Below are 15,321 nucleotides of genomic sequence, written 5' to 3'. Positions count from 1 at the left end.
GAAGCGACTGTTCACGCTATCCAAAAATACTAGGACTAGAGGGCATGAGTTGAAGCTACAGTGTGGTAAATTTAAAACGAATCGGAGAAAAGTTTTCTTCACCCAACGTGTAATTAGACTCTGGAATTCGTTGCCGGAGAACGTGGTACGGGCGGTTAGCTTGACGGAGTTTAAAAAGGGGTTAGATAGATTCCTAAAGGACAAGTCCATAGACCGCTATTAAATGGACTTGGAAAAATTCCGCATTTTTAGGTATAACTTGTCTGGAATGTTTTTACGTTTGGGGAGCGTGCCAGGTGCCCTTGACCTGGATTGGCCACTGTCGGTGACAGGATGCTGGGCTAGATGGACCTTTGGTCTTTCCCAGTATGGCACTACTTATGTACTTATGTACTTATCACTGCCTGGTCATTGAACACATGTGAAGCCTATTATATGTATTCATTATAACTATAAAAATAAATACCCAACTTTTCTAGAGCAGTGTTTCCCAAGTCCAGTCCTGGAGTACCCCTTGCCAGTCAGGTTTTTAGGATATCCACAATGAATATGCATGAAAAGAATTTGCATATAATGGAGGAAGTATGCAAACCAAGTTCATGCATACTTATTGTGGATATCCTGACTGGCAAGGGGTACTCCAGGACTGGATTTGGGAAACACTGGTGTAGAGCATGTCCTAATCAAGGATCAATCAGGTTACATATCAATTTTCATCCATTATTAGAGTATTGGGGGGTCTTACTGGCTCAGGTAAATACCCTCATTCAAAAGGCATTTTTTATTATGTACAATCTCCAGAAGGTGCATAAATACTTTGTGCAAGACTACTTTCATCTTATGGTTCAATTTCTGTTATTAAGTTTGTTAGACTATTGTAACGTCATATATTTGTGGGTCTTCCAAACAACTATTGAAAAGGTTGCAGTCCATTCAGAATACTGTGCTCCGTCTGATATACTCATTGACGAGATATGATAGTACGTCCTTATATTATAGAAAAAAGCCACTGGATTCCAGAGTATGCCAGAGTTATGTTTAAGGGTTTGTTTGGGGTTTTTTTTTTGCCTTATCCAGTGGTTCCCAAACCTGGTCCTGGAGGCACCCCAGCCAGTCAGGTTTTCAGGAAATCTACAATGAATATTCATGAGAAAGATTTATATGTGCTGCCTTCACTGCATGCAAATACACCTCATGAATATTCATTGTGGATATCCTTGCTGGAGTGCCCCCCACCCTCCGGGACCAGGTTTGGGAACCACTGGCCTTATCTATAAGGCTCTTTAGGGATTAGTCTCACAATATTTTATTGATCATTTTATTTTTTTAGAAACATTTAGGAATACTAGAACCAGGACTTCATTTAGCTACCCTTCTTTGAAGGTTTTGAAAAGACTAAGGACCCTGTTTACTAAGCCGCACTGCAGGCACATGCTAAGCATTAGCGTACGCTAGCCCATAATATTCCTATGGGCATCTACACAGTTAGCACGCACTAAAAATGGTAGCGCACCTTAGTAAACAGGGCTTTAAGATTATTAGATTATCTGTTTCTCATTTGAAGCTGCTCATCTTGCTAATGAGATTCAATCTTTTCTACTTTCCGTTACAAGTTACTTATCTTTTCGAAAACAAGTTAAAACCTATTTATTCAGGAAGTATGTCTTGAATTCTTTTGATTCAGATAGTAGTTTATATATCTGTTAGTTTAAGACAGAAAATGTATAGGTGTATACAACTAAATGCTATATTTCCCGGAACAGTCCAGTTTCATTACATTGTGAAACACACTGAACTGCAAGGTATATCGCGGAATACAAGTAGCGTTGTTAATGTTAAAGGATTGACTGGACCAGGATTTGGGGTGTACGTTCTACCTGAGCAGCCCTCTGTAGTTACTGCCCTATCTTTAGGTTAATATAGGCATTTATATTCTGCTTATTCCAAAAGGATCCAAGGTGGACAGCAATAATTCAAATACAACTTAATAAAATCTAATACAACAAAATTAAGATTTAGAAAAACGGTTATATAAAAAAATCATATACGCAAACCAAGAACCAATGAAATCGCAATAATAACATTTTCTAAATAGATGAGTTTTGACAAGTTTCCTAAATTGAAATAGCTGACAACAGTTTTCATCTCCAGTAGCAGGAGTCCCAGACTTTTTCCAAAAATAGTCCTATTTCTGTTTTGTTTCGTTGTTTTTTTTATAAACAACAGGCAATTGCGATCTAACCCCCTCCCCCCTGTTTTCTAAGCTGCGCTAGCGGGTGCCGTACACTAAAGCCAACACAGCCCATACACTTTGAATGGGTTGTATCGGTATTGCCATGCGGCTTAGTAAACAGGGGGGGGGGGGGGTTCGTTTTTGAACAGATCTTCTAGCAGGACAGGATAAAGTCACATGAATCACTCAAGTAGTCGGAATTAAACCATTAAAAAAACAGTAACAATTTGAACTCAGTTCTTGCTCTACAAGGAAGTCAATGAAGTTGTCTAGAAAAGGGGATTCATGCTCAAACCATTTGCTCATTAAAATCAGTTTTGCAGCCACATTCTGAAGTTGATAACCTTAATATTCCCTTATCTCTTGTTTGTCTGTCCTAATTAGATTGTAAGCTCTGTCGAGCAGGGACTGTCTCTTCATGTTCAAATGTACAGCGCTGTGTACGTCTAGTAGCACTATAGAAATGATAAGTAGTAGTAGTAGTTTTTAATTATTTGTCAGACAGAGAAACCCCCTTCTCTGGAGGCCCTTTTCAATATTTTGCCCATGGGGCTTCATTTCAAGTTCTGCCATGTGTACAAGTATTCATTTTTCTACACCTGAGCTCAACAAATGGGGGGAGGGGGGTTATGAAAATCTCTGAAAACATTCTTCTTCAACAAGGCCTACAATGAGAACCTATAACCTCACTAACCCATGCAATTTTGAATGCCCACCTTCTGTAATTACCCTAATAAATCTCTTCCTTCTTCCCTCCTCCCTCCTTAATCGCTACACAATACTAACTGTATCTGATATTCTGATATGACAATGTTAACAAATCTATGTAAGCCACATTGAGCCTGCAAATAGGTGGGGGAATGTGGGATACAAATGCAATAAATAATAATAATATGGCTACTGGGCAGTGTGGTTGAACTGAGTTTGGAGGAGATTTAAAAACATTGGGTGGGGGGGGGGGGGGGGGGGAACCCTTGGATGTTTATGAGTAAAGGTTCATGGCTCCATAACCCAGTACAGGCTGGTTCTGATTAAGCTACAAACCCAAAGATGGCGCAGAAAATTACAGGGATAAGAAAAAGTGAAGGACCAAACGTTCCCCACAATGATTACAAAGGAAAGGATTTAGAAGTGGTTGTCTGTCTTAGTTGACTTGGAGTGGGGGGGGGGGGGAGTCTGTGCATTCTCTCCTCTCTTAAATGTTCCTTCCCACCACCCTTCCTGAACCCATCCACCACCAGGCCAGCAGTATCACATCTCACAGAGACACAGGAAGTCAGCAGAAACTGAGAAACATCTTATCAGGAACTGTGCCTGCCTGTTTATGGTGTTTCAATTTACAAGCTTTTCATGTATGTCCATCACCAGAACAATAAAATGTTGTAGTAGAGATTACTACTAAATCAGATGGCGGTATTCTACAGGCCATGAATTTTTGCTTCTGCTGCAGGATGTAAATGCTCAGCAAATGATAGAGCCCTGCAGGAGTTGCTGAGAAGAGAAAGGTAATTCTCACTTTACAAAGGGAACGATGCTTGATTATTCAACCTTCAGGGCTAATTCAAGAGTATGGGGCAGCCCTTACACCCACCTCAATTAACTTTCAGGTCCTTAATCTGCCCCTCCCCAAGATATCATGCTTTTAAATAAATGAGCTATTTTAAAATCGCCCATTCTTCCTGCTGGATAAAATAGATACGGATGGTTGTTTGAGATCGTGTGAATCTACTGTTTTGCTTAGACTGCAGCTGCTGCCCTAGGTGGCCGCCTAGTCTGGCTCTGTCAACCTTACAGTGAATGGCTAAAAACAGAGACAGAATTGTGCCCTGTGTGACATGCCCCCAGCACCCTCACCCTGCCCACTGTAAAGTGACCAATAATTGAAGGGTGGGAAGCAATTTTGCCACCCTCACCTCGCTTGCACGTGCCCTCACAGCTCTTGGTACAAAACTCTGGCAAAAATCAAATGGTGGTCCCTCAGATTTACAGTCACAGCTCTCTAGAACACAGCCGAGGTATTTCTGACTTGTTCTAGTGTCCCAAATAATCATGTGTCTGTGACCCTAAGTCCTGGGCACCTCCATTTTAGGGTCTGATGGCTTTAAGACACTGCAGACCCCCAGTACCTTCTTATAATGACCTTTGCTTTAATTAACACATAACCGTTTCTCTTACATGACTCAACAGCTTGTCATGAGAGGAGGGATAGTGAATGTGTCACTGAATAACATTCTCACAGGCCCTGACCCTTCCAGAAAGCACGTCTTTCCGTTTTCCAAGTTTCCAGGAGATCCCAGTGAATCTGCCACTGAGGAAATCATTTTCTGATACAAGGTCTTTTCTCCCGAGTTTGACTTCTGCTCTTTGTGAGTCTCTTCCTGTGAAAGGGTGACAACCCACTTTTTGCTGTGTTTTTTCTTCTAATATCTGCGAGCAGGCATCTGTACAGAACAAGCTTTAACATCTGTAAGAGCCCCAGTGTTCGGCTGATTTATTAGCAGCACTGAGAGTCAGTGAAATTTAGTAAATACGGACACTAGAGAAGATGAACAGGGGGGGGGGGGGGGGGGGGGACGAGAATCTCAGGAATGCCGAAGGGAGTCAGGATGTACCTGGAGAATTTTTGGCAAAGTCCAGAATCCTAGACCGGGAGCGGCTGGTGGACACAAACACGTGGTGCCTCATCCGCAAACTTTCAAAGCAGCCGCCAGGGAAAATCCAGAGAGGGGAATGAGCCACTCGAGCGTAAATTATTACCCCCAACCCCCAACACACACACACACAAAAAACCCTAAGAGAGAGTGAATGCTATGAGAACATACAGATGCGATATATTTTCCAAGCACTATGTCATGATTCCTCTAATATGCAACATTGGGGGGGGGGGGGGAGGCTTTCTTGCTGCTTCCAAGGGGATCTGAGGGGGAGGGGGACGTGCATGCACCTGCACCTACCTGGATGGTCTGGCTGGGCTCTCCCGCCGCCGGCCCCCCTACCAGCTTGCAGTAAAGGTCTTCTACGGCTCGGCCACCCTCCTCTTCCCCGCACGTGGCTGTGGCCGAGATTCTGGTTCCTTCCGCCAGGTTGAAGTAAGGTGGGTGCAGGCTGTGTCCGTTCACCCCGTTCGTGGGCAGCTCCTGGGCCGCCACTGCCCCGAGGAGAACCAGCGCCAAGGCACAACCGCAGACCAGCAAACACATCCCGAGCTCCTGCTACCAGCTAGATACAGCCAGTGCTCGGGGACTGCAGCACGCGCTGGGTGCAAAGGGGGGGGGGGGGGGTCGAGGATTGGAGGTCGTGCGGGGGGGCAGGGAGGGATCGGGGATTGGGACTCACGCCGGGTGCTGGGGATTGGAGCTCGAGTTGGGATGTAGGGGAAGAAATCGGGGACTGGAGATCGCGCTGGGTGCAAAGGGGGGGGGGAGATCGAGGATTGGAGGTCGGGCGGGGGGGGGGCAGGGAGGGATTGGGACTCACGCCGGGTGCTGGGGGATTGGAGCTCGAGTTGGGATGTAGGGGAAGAGATCGGGGACTGGAGATCGCGCTGGGTGTACGGAGGGGGGATCGGTGTTTGCGGTGCTGCTGGGAACCGGCCCAGGAGACCGGCAAAGTTTCGCTGCCTAGAAAGAGACCTGGTCGGGCTTGAAGCAGGTTCCTGTTAGCCACGAGCTGCTGCTGCCGCCCCCCTCCTCTCTCTCTTCCCACAATGGATTTAGGAAGAGGGGGGCGGGGCGATGCAGGCCGGGGAAATTAACCCGTTCGCTCCCCTTCTTTCCTTCTGCTGTCATCACTGGGATCCGGCAGCCTGCCTCGGAGGAGAAACAGCTTCAAAGAGACGTGTCAAAAGCGCAGAGCTAGACATTAAAAATAATAATAATACAAAGTGATACCTCTCCATTTTTCAAACAATATAACAATAGTTGGCAATTAGTTTGCGTATTCATCGTTTGCTGTATCTCAAGTTCAAAGCAGTTAATAACCCGATGCTGTTGTTTTTACTTAGATTGTAAACGGCTTTGATGGGCTTTTTAGTTCAAAGAAAATACATTTAACTGTACGAGCTCTGGAGAGCACATGGGCCCGTCCCTACAGGTGCTGCTCATATTGGTCTCAAAAACCCTAAGGTGTGCAGAGAAACGGGCTGCGCTAGTGTAGGCTCCTGTTTTGGGAGCAAACAGATCCATTTTTCAGTACACCTGTAAAAAAAAAAGGCCTTTTTTATTTTTTGCAAAAATTTACGTGCAGCAAAATAAAAAAAAATTGGCGCATGTCCATTTTGGGTTTGAGTCCTTACCGCCAGCCATTGACTTAGCGGTAAAGTCTCAACGCGTTAACCATGCGGTAATCATCTAAGTGCGTAGAATGACAATTACCACCCAGTTTCTGCCGCGCACCAAAAAATAAAAATTATTTTCCTGCGCCCATAGTGGATGCATGTCAAAACAGAAATTACCGCAAAGGCCATGAGGTAGCCGGGCAGTAAATCAAAACTGAGCATGTTGGGCACGAGCAGGTGCCTACAAGGCTTAGTAAAACAGCCCCTCATGTAGTTGGTTCTCAGTAATTTTGTCTTTGCTGGGTCTTGAGGTCAACAACCCTAAAAGAAGGTGTGACATGATTTAAAGTAAGTGACTCCCACAGGCAGGGCAAGTGTCCATGGGCACTGGACTACTCTGAGACTGAGTATTAGTAAATACTGCTTGAGGTATCCTGTTCCACAGCATGGATACTAACAAAGGTTTGTCTCCTTGTGAATGATACCAAACTCTGCAACAGGGCGGACAACCCGGAAGGGGTGGATGACATGAAAAAAGACCTAGAGAAACTTGAGGAATGGTCCAATATTTGGCAACATACCTAAATCTTCACTACCACAGCTGCAAGGGACTCAAGTACAAGTCAATTTACGGATCCAGCTTCTCCTATATAAGCACACAACCATGGAACGCATTACCGAAAGCAGGATCACCTCAATTTCCGGAAATCACTAAAGACCGATCTGTTCGAAAAGGCATACACTACTGATCCAACTTAAGTAACTGAACTCAGCAACAAAACGAAGCCATAACCTGCGATGAACAATAAATCACTCTTCTTCTCTTGATTCTCTTATGTTCCGTAACAACATCACTCTGTATTTGTTTCATCACCGGAGGTGGCTAACACCTCACGGTACTATGTAAGCCACATTGAGCCTGCAAAGAGGTGGGAAAATGTGGGGTACAAATGCAACAAATAAATAAAATAAACTGAGATGTAATGCTAAAAAATGCAGGGTCATACACTTGGGTCACAAGAATCCAAGGGAAGGGTACAATATAGGGGGTGAAGAGCTTCTGTGTACGAAAGAAGGGCGGGGCTTGGGAGTGATTGTATCTGATGACCTTAAAATTTCCAAACAGGTGGAGGAGTGTGGTAGCCGTGTTGGTCCACTCTTAAGGTTATCAATAGAAATCAAACAAAATAAAACATGGAAAAGAAAATAAGATGATACCTTTTTTATTGGACATAACTTAATACATTAAAACAGGTGGAAAAAGCGATGTTCATAGCCAGAAGGATGCTTGGGTGCATAAGGAGAGGGATGACCAGCAAGAACAAAGAGGTGATAGGGTTGGCAGGTGGAAAATTTTTTTCCCACCCAATCCAGCCTAAAAACAGCCCAAAACCCGCCCAAACTCGAACCCCGCCCCTGACACCCCCACCCCCGAGTCATCACCCCGCCCCCGCCATCATCAACCCCGCCCCCGCCGTCATCGGCCCCGCCTCCCCCGTCACCGACCCCGCCCAGAACGTCACTAACCCCGCCCAAAACGTCACTAACCCCGCCCCCGCGGCCGAAAAAACCGCCCGAAAACCGCGGAAAAGAAAAAAAAGAAGCCCAAAAAACCGCAACCCGCCACGGGCAAAAATTTCACGTGCCGGGTCGCGGAAAGCCGCCCAATTGGGCGGTAAAACCGCCCACCTGGCAACACTGGTGATAGTGCCCTTGTATAAGTCTCTGGTGAGGCCCCATTTAGAGTACTGTGTGCAATTCTTGAGACCGCACCTAGGGATGGATATAAACAGGATGGAGTCAGTCCAGAGGACGGCTATAAAACTGGTAAGCAGTCTTGGACATCAAAGATATAGGGACAGGCTCAGGAACCTCAACATGTACAGTGGGGGAAATAAGTATTTGATCCCTTGCTGATTTTGTAAGTTTGCCCACTGACAAAGACATGAGCAGCCCATAATTGAAGGGTAGGTTATTGGTAACAGTGAGAGATAGCACATCACAAATTAAATCCGGAAAATCACATTGTGGAAAGTATATGAATTTATTTGCATTCTGCAGAGGGAAATAAGTATTTAATCCCTCTGGCAAACAAGACCTAATACTTGGTGGCAAACCCTTGTTGGCAAGCACAGCGGTCAGACGTCTTCTGTAGTTGATGATGAGGTTTGCACACATGTCAGGAGGAATTTTGGTCCACTCCTCTTTGCAGATCATCTCTAAATCATTAAGAGTTCTGGGCTGTCGCTTGGCAACTCGCAGCTTCAGCTCCCTCCATAAGTTTTCAATGGGATTAAGGTCTGGTGACTGGCTAGGCCACTCCATGACCCTAATGTGCTTCTTCCTGAGCCACTCCTTTGTTGCCTTGGCTGTATGTTTTGGGTCATTGTCGTGCTGGAAGACCCAGCCACGACCCATTTTTAAGGCCCTGGCGGAGGGAAGGAGGTTGTCACTCAGAATTGTACGGTACATGGCCCCATCCATTCTCCCATTGATGCGGTGAAGTAGTCCTGTGCCCTTAGCAGAGAAACACCCCCAAAACATAACATTTCCACCTCCATGCTTGACAGTGGGAACGGTGTTCTTTGGGTCATAGGCAGCATTTCTCTTCCTCCAAACACGGCGAGTTGAGTTCATGCCAAAGAGCTCAATTTTTGTCTCATCTGACCACAGCACCTTCTCCCAATCACTCTCGGCATCATCCAAGTGTTCACTGGCAAACTTCAAACGGGCTGTCACATGTGCCTTCCGGAGCAGGGGGACCTTGCGGGCACTGCAGGATTGCAATCCGTTATGTCGTAATGTGTTACCAATGGTTTTCATGGTGACAGTGGTCCCAGCTGCCTTGAGATCATTGACAAGTTCCCCCCTTGTAGTTGTAGGCTGATTTCTAACCTTCCTCATGATCAAGGATACCCCACGAGGTGAGATTTTGCGTGGAGCCCCAGATCTTTGTCGATTGACAGTCATTTTGTACTTCTTCCATTTCTTACTATGGCACCAACAGTTGTCTCCTTCTCGCCCAGCGTCTTACTGATGGTTTTGTAGCCCATTCCAGCCTTGTGCAGGTGTATGATCTTGTCCCTGACATCCTTAGACAGCTCCTTGCTCTTGGCCATTTTGTAGAGGTTAGAATCTGACTGATTCACTGAGTCTGTGGACAGGTGTCTTTCATACAGGCGACCATTGCCGACAGCTGTCTGTCATGCAGGTAACGAGTTGATTTGGAGCATCTACCTGGTCTGTAGGGGCCAGATCTCTTACTGGTTGGTGGGGGATCAAATACTTATTTCCCTCTGCAGAATGCAAATAAATTCATATACTTTCCACAATGTGATTTTCCGGATTTAATTTGTGATGTGCTATCTCTCACTGTTACCAATAACCTACCCTTCAATTATGGGCTGCTCATGTCTTTGTCAGTGGGCAAACTTACAAAATCAGCAAGGGATCAAATACTTATTTCCCCCACTGTATACCCTGGAAGAGAGGAGGGAGCAGGAGATAAGATAGAGATGTTTAAGCAGGGGCATTAATGTACAGAAAGTGAGCCTTTTTCAAATGAAGGAAAACCCTGGAATGAGGGGGCATATGATGAAGTTAAGAGGAAATAAGCCTAGGAGGAATCTAAGAAAGTATTCGTTCATGGAAAGGGTGGTGGAAGCGTGGAATGGCCTCCCGGTAGAGGTCGTGGAGACGAGGGCTGTGTCAGAATGTAAGAAAGCATGGGGCAAGCACCTGGGATCCCTTAGGAAAAGGTAGAGTTAGTGGTTACAGAGGGTGGGCAGACTGGACGGGCCATTTAGTCTTTATCTGCCATCATGTTTGTATGTTTCTAAAGAACAGGGGCTCTGAGAAGTTTAAACAGTGGGTGCAGAGTCAAACACACTTGGGGAGGGTCATATGGAGAATTCTTGGAGTACAGCTGATTTAAAGTGAACTTTATACACATTATCCCAGTATAAATCGTGTAGTATTGCTCATCTAAACAGAGTTCCAGAGTGCTTAGTAAACATCCAGACTGAAAAATAATGTTGCAGCCTTTTCCAGGGTACTTGGCTTCTCCCAATTTGACATTTTATACATTGGATGTCAACCTCTGACAATGAAAGGAAAAATCTATCTATTTACAGTTGTGGTGAATATAGGATTAGGGACAAAACAGAATATCAACTGTACCTGAACATAACTTGCCTTCTGCTACAAATGGGGGGGGGGGGGGGGGGGAAGGTATGATCAAAAATATATAAATACATTTGTAAAAATAACTGACTAACATAATCTACCTAAGATTCCAGGACATTTCCTGGCTCCCAGTTCCATCCTGTAACCACTAGATAACAGATTCTCCAGCTACTAAGCTATAAGGTCCCAGCACTGGTTGAGAACCGGGGGGGGGGGGGGGGGGGGGGGGGGGGTGCTGGATCAAATCCCACTGCTGTTCCTTGTTACACTGTAGAGAGATGTGTGGTAGCCATGTTAGTACACTTTTAAAGGTAATCAATAGAAATAAAATAGAACATAGAAAAGAAAATAAGATGATACCTTTTTTATTGGACTAACTTAATACATTTTTTGATTAGCGTTAGAAGGTGGCCCTTCGAGAGCTAATTTGATTTCTATTGTGACCCTGTACAAATCACTTAACCCTCCATCGCCTCAGGTAGAAACTTAGAATTGAGGACAGAAATTTAAATGGTTTGTAGGCAGTATATAAGAAATTAAAATAAAAAGATATTCTTCCTGCCAAGGATGCAGGCCTGGCAAAAGAGGTAAGCTGCATTTGCAGCTCTAACAAAATTGAGAGGAGGAGGAGGAGGGGGTAGCAATATAATTAGCTACTTCTGCCATGACACTCCCTCTCTCTTTCTTACATTGCTCCCATTTGCTTAGGCAGAAGAAGAAGTTAAGACCTGTGGCATGTGTGCATAGTGCCCCAGCCTGAAGAAATGCTTTATCTGTCCAATGGGGGGGGGGGGGTAGGGAAGGGAGGAATAAAGAGTGTTTCCTTGACCCTGCCACTCCTTTCTTGATACCCTTCCTGTGCACTCACCTTAGGCAGACAAGACCCTCTCCACAATACTCTCATTGTGCACCTTCTCCTTGGTTCCTAATACACAGCCTCACCCTCCACTACACTAGTAGAGGAGTGGCCTAGTGGTTAGAACACCCGTCTTGCAATCCAGAGGTGGCCACTTCAAATCCCACTGCTGCTCCTTGTGATCTTGGGCAAGTCACTTAACCCTCCATTGCCTCATCTACAAATTTAGATTGTGAGCCCTCCTGGGACAGAGAAATATCCAGAGTAGCTGAATGTAACTCACCTTGAGCTACTACTGAAAAAGGTGTGAGCAAAATCTAAATAAATTATGCACATCACTGCTGCAGACACCCCCACATACAACTGACACACCATACCCTCAATACACCACAGCATACAGAAGCCCCTACTCACCCACAGCAAACATCCCCACCATACACCCCTACTGTCCCACACTTCCTATGTGTACCACCTGCACTAGACTTCTTACCTCACCTCACACACCCCTGCCCCAGGCACCCCTCATTTTCCACACACACCTCCTTATAACCTCGTAAATGTAATTGAATCAATGTAAACTCTAACAACAGATAAATGTAAGCCACATTGAACCAAAACTCATTTATGGATAATTGTGGGATACAAGTATGAATAAATAAAATAAAATAAATCCCTACCCACTCCCCAGGGGGTAACCTCCTATAGCCCCCACCTACCATAGGAACATCATGTTACATGGGCTCATCTTAATATCTGTACCAGGCACTTATTCATTCTTATCCACATCACAAGAAAGCAGGGCTGTACTGAATATTTATATTTAATTGGATTCAGTCCCAAATATATTATTATTACTCAGATGAATAGTGATTTAAATTTGAATACAAATAATCTGGGGCTCTGCTGTGCTAAATCCTCCTGAAATAAACACTTGATCTCTGATTTCACATTGCTTTATTTTATTATTTGTTATGTTAAAACTCAAAGCCCATTACTCATATTCAGTATTCGTATTCGGCCAAATAGTAAAATATGCAATTTGGTACAGTTCTACTAGAAACACATGGTGGGTGCTGGGTTGAGATTCTGTCCACATTTGCCTTAGCCCTCACAGACAGAGGTCGATACGAGCAGAAAACGATCACAGTACATAAACCCTGGAATTCAAGGCTCGGAGAAGTCATTTTCATAAATGGAAGAACTGGAAGCATGGCAAAAGCATAGTGTTTTCTAAAGGCAGAATACTGAGCAATGGACTCTTGATGTCAACCTTCACTGTGGCAGTGAGGTTAATTAGTATCTTCGGAAAAGAGCTCTAACCTGCCAGCTGTCTGCCAGCTGCCCTTCCTTGGCAGGTATAGTGCAACAGGGATGATATTAACATGGCATTATATCTTGTGAGATTACGTGGATTAGAACACTTTAGACTGCAGATTCCCGGTGTGTTTAATGATGAGTTCAACGATGCTGCTCCTTGACACGGAGCACGAATCTGAATCCAGAACCCAAGCTCAAGAAGTGGAATGCCCTTGCCTAAAATGATGTAAGCATTTAAAATGTAAAGGAGGCTCTCTGTTGAATTGCTCATTCATAGAGGACTGTAGAGAGAATGTGCTGGGAAAGGTCCCTATCTGAGACCCTAGACAGATGTAGTGTCAAGTGCAATGTGATTTCGTTAGTGCACATTCGGTTTGTTAAGGAGCCTTAAAGAAAGTGGCACAAAATTAATTTAAAGCATGTAACCTATGACTTAAGCTTTGTGCAGTTGACTTACATATGTTTAAAAAGTTCTACTATGTTATTACATTTTATTAGTAGAAAAACAGGAAACAAACTGAAAATACAAAATCAGACGACAAAGCCGCAAATAAACAGAAAGCCAAATAAAGTTTCTTTCCATGATGAACATAGTTTTTTTTGGTACATTTTAGAAGCTCTTTTCTGTAATATTAATCTTATCCCATAAATCCAAAGATTGGTGCTTAAAAGACAAATGGAGACCGATTCAAGCAGGCATGAAGCACAAGGCTAGGTGCAGAACATACATGAACTCCAACGGGTAGTAAGACTGATTTAGGTTCAACTTGCTACTTTTGGTCTCTTGGTTAAAGTTTGTTCAATACATCTGATACCAAGAAAAACAGCTGAAAAATTGCATGGTTTTACATAAGTACATAAGTAATGCCACACTGGGAAAAGACCAAGGGTCCATCGAGCCCAGCATCCTGTCCACGACAGCGGCCAATCCAGGCCAAGGGCACCTGGTGAGCTTCCCAAACGTACAAACATTTTATACATGTTATTTCTGGAATTGTGGATTTTCCCCAAGTCCATTTAGTAGTGGTTTATGGACTTGTCCTTTAGGAAACCGTCTAACCCCTTTTTAAACTCTGCCAAGCTAACCGCCTTCACCACGTTCTCTGGCAACGAATTCCAGAGTTTAATTATGCGTTGCGTGAAGAAACATTTTCTCCGATTTGTTTTAAATTTACTACACTGTAGTTTCATCGCATGCCCCCTAGTCCTAGTATTTTTGGAAAGCGTGAACAGACGCTTCACATCCACCTGTTCCATTCCATTCCACTCATTATTTTATATACCTCTATCATGTCTCCCCTTAGCCATCTCTTCTCCAAGCTGAATAGCCCTAGCCTCCTTAGTCTTTCTTCATAGGGAAGTCGTCCCATCCCCGCTATCATTTTAGTCGCCCTTCGCTGCACCTTTTCCAATTCTACTATATCTTTCTTGAGATGCGGCGACCAGAATTGAACACAATACTCAAGGTGCGGTCACACCATGGAGCGATACAATGGCATTACAACATCCTCACGCCTGTTTTCCATACCTTTCCTAATAATACCCAATATTCTATTCGCTTTCCTAGCCGCAGCAGCACACTGAGCAGAAGGTTTCAGTGTATTATCGACGATGACACCCAGATCCCTTTCTTGGTCCGTAACTCCTAATGTGGAACTTTGCATGACGTAGCTATAATTCGGGTTCTTTTTTCCCACATGCATCACCTTGCACTTCCTCACATTAAACGTCATCTGCCATTTAGCCACCCAGTCTCCCAGTCTCGTAAGGTCCTTCTGTAATTTTTCACAATCCTGTTGAGAGTTAACGACTTTGAATAACTTTGTGTCATCAGCAAATTTAATTACCTCGCTAGTTACTCCCATCTCTAAATCATTTATAAATATATTAAAAAGCAGCGGTCCTAGCACAGACCCCTAAGGAACCCCACTAACTACCCTTCTCCATTGTGAATACTGCCCATTTAACCCCACTCTCTGTTTCCTGTCCTTCAACCAGTTTTTAATCCACAATAGGACATTTCCTCCTATCCCATGACCCTCCAATTTCCTCTGTAGTCTTTCATGAGGTACCTTGTCAAACGCCTTTTGAAAATCCAGATACACAATATCAACCGGCTCCCCTTTGTCCACATGTTTGTTCACTCCTTCAAAGAATTGAAGTAAATTGGTCAGGCAAGATTTCCCCACACAAAAGCCATGCTGACTTGGTCTCAGTAATCCATGTCCTCGGATGTGCTCTGTAATTTTGTTTTTGATAATAGCCTCTACCATTTTCCCCGGCACCGACGTCAGACTCATCTGTCTATAATTTGCCAGATCTCCCCTGGAACCTTTTGCAGTTTAATGTTTTTATAGTCATTTTATTATTTGTGATTTTATGATTATGTGTGTAAGTTGTTATCTCCCCAATATGGTGGATGGTGCAACTGATTTTTATAAAATAAATGAATAA

The 15,321-nt window shown here is 44.2% G+C and overlaps 1 protein-coding gene across 1 annotated transcript in view; it reads right to left on the bottom strand.

The window, feature by feature from the left end:
• The window catches only part of LAMA5 (laminin subunit alpha 5), a 297,353-nt gene extending 291,861 nt beyond the window's left edge, over positions 1-5,492 (bottom strand). The window contains exon 1 of the mRNA XM_030212484.1: positions 5,188-5,492. Coding sequence (XP_030068344.1) covers positions 5,188-5,433 — 246 coding nt within the window. The 5' untranslated portion in view covers positions 5,434-5,492. The remainder of the gene's footprint in view (positions 1-5,187) is intronic.
• Between the last annotated feature and the right edge of the window lie 9,829 nt (positions 5,493-15,321).

The sequence above is a fragment of the Microcaecilia unicolor genome, chromosome 8 (genome assembly GCF_901765095.1).
Source record: "Microcaecilia unicolor chromosome 8, aMicUni1.1, whole genome shotgun sequence".
NCBI classification, from domain to species: domain Eukaryota; kingdom Metazoa; phylum Chordata; class Amphibia; order Gymnophiona; family Siphonopidae; genus Microcaecilia; species Microcaecilia unicolor.
Note: the sequence above shows the minus strand (reverse complement) of the source record. Positions and strands in the feature narration are given on the sequence as shown.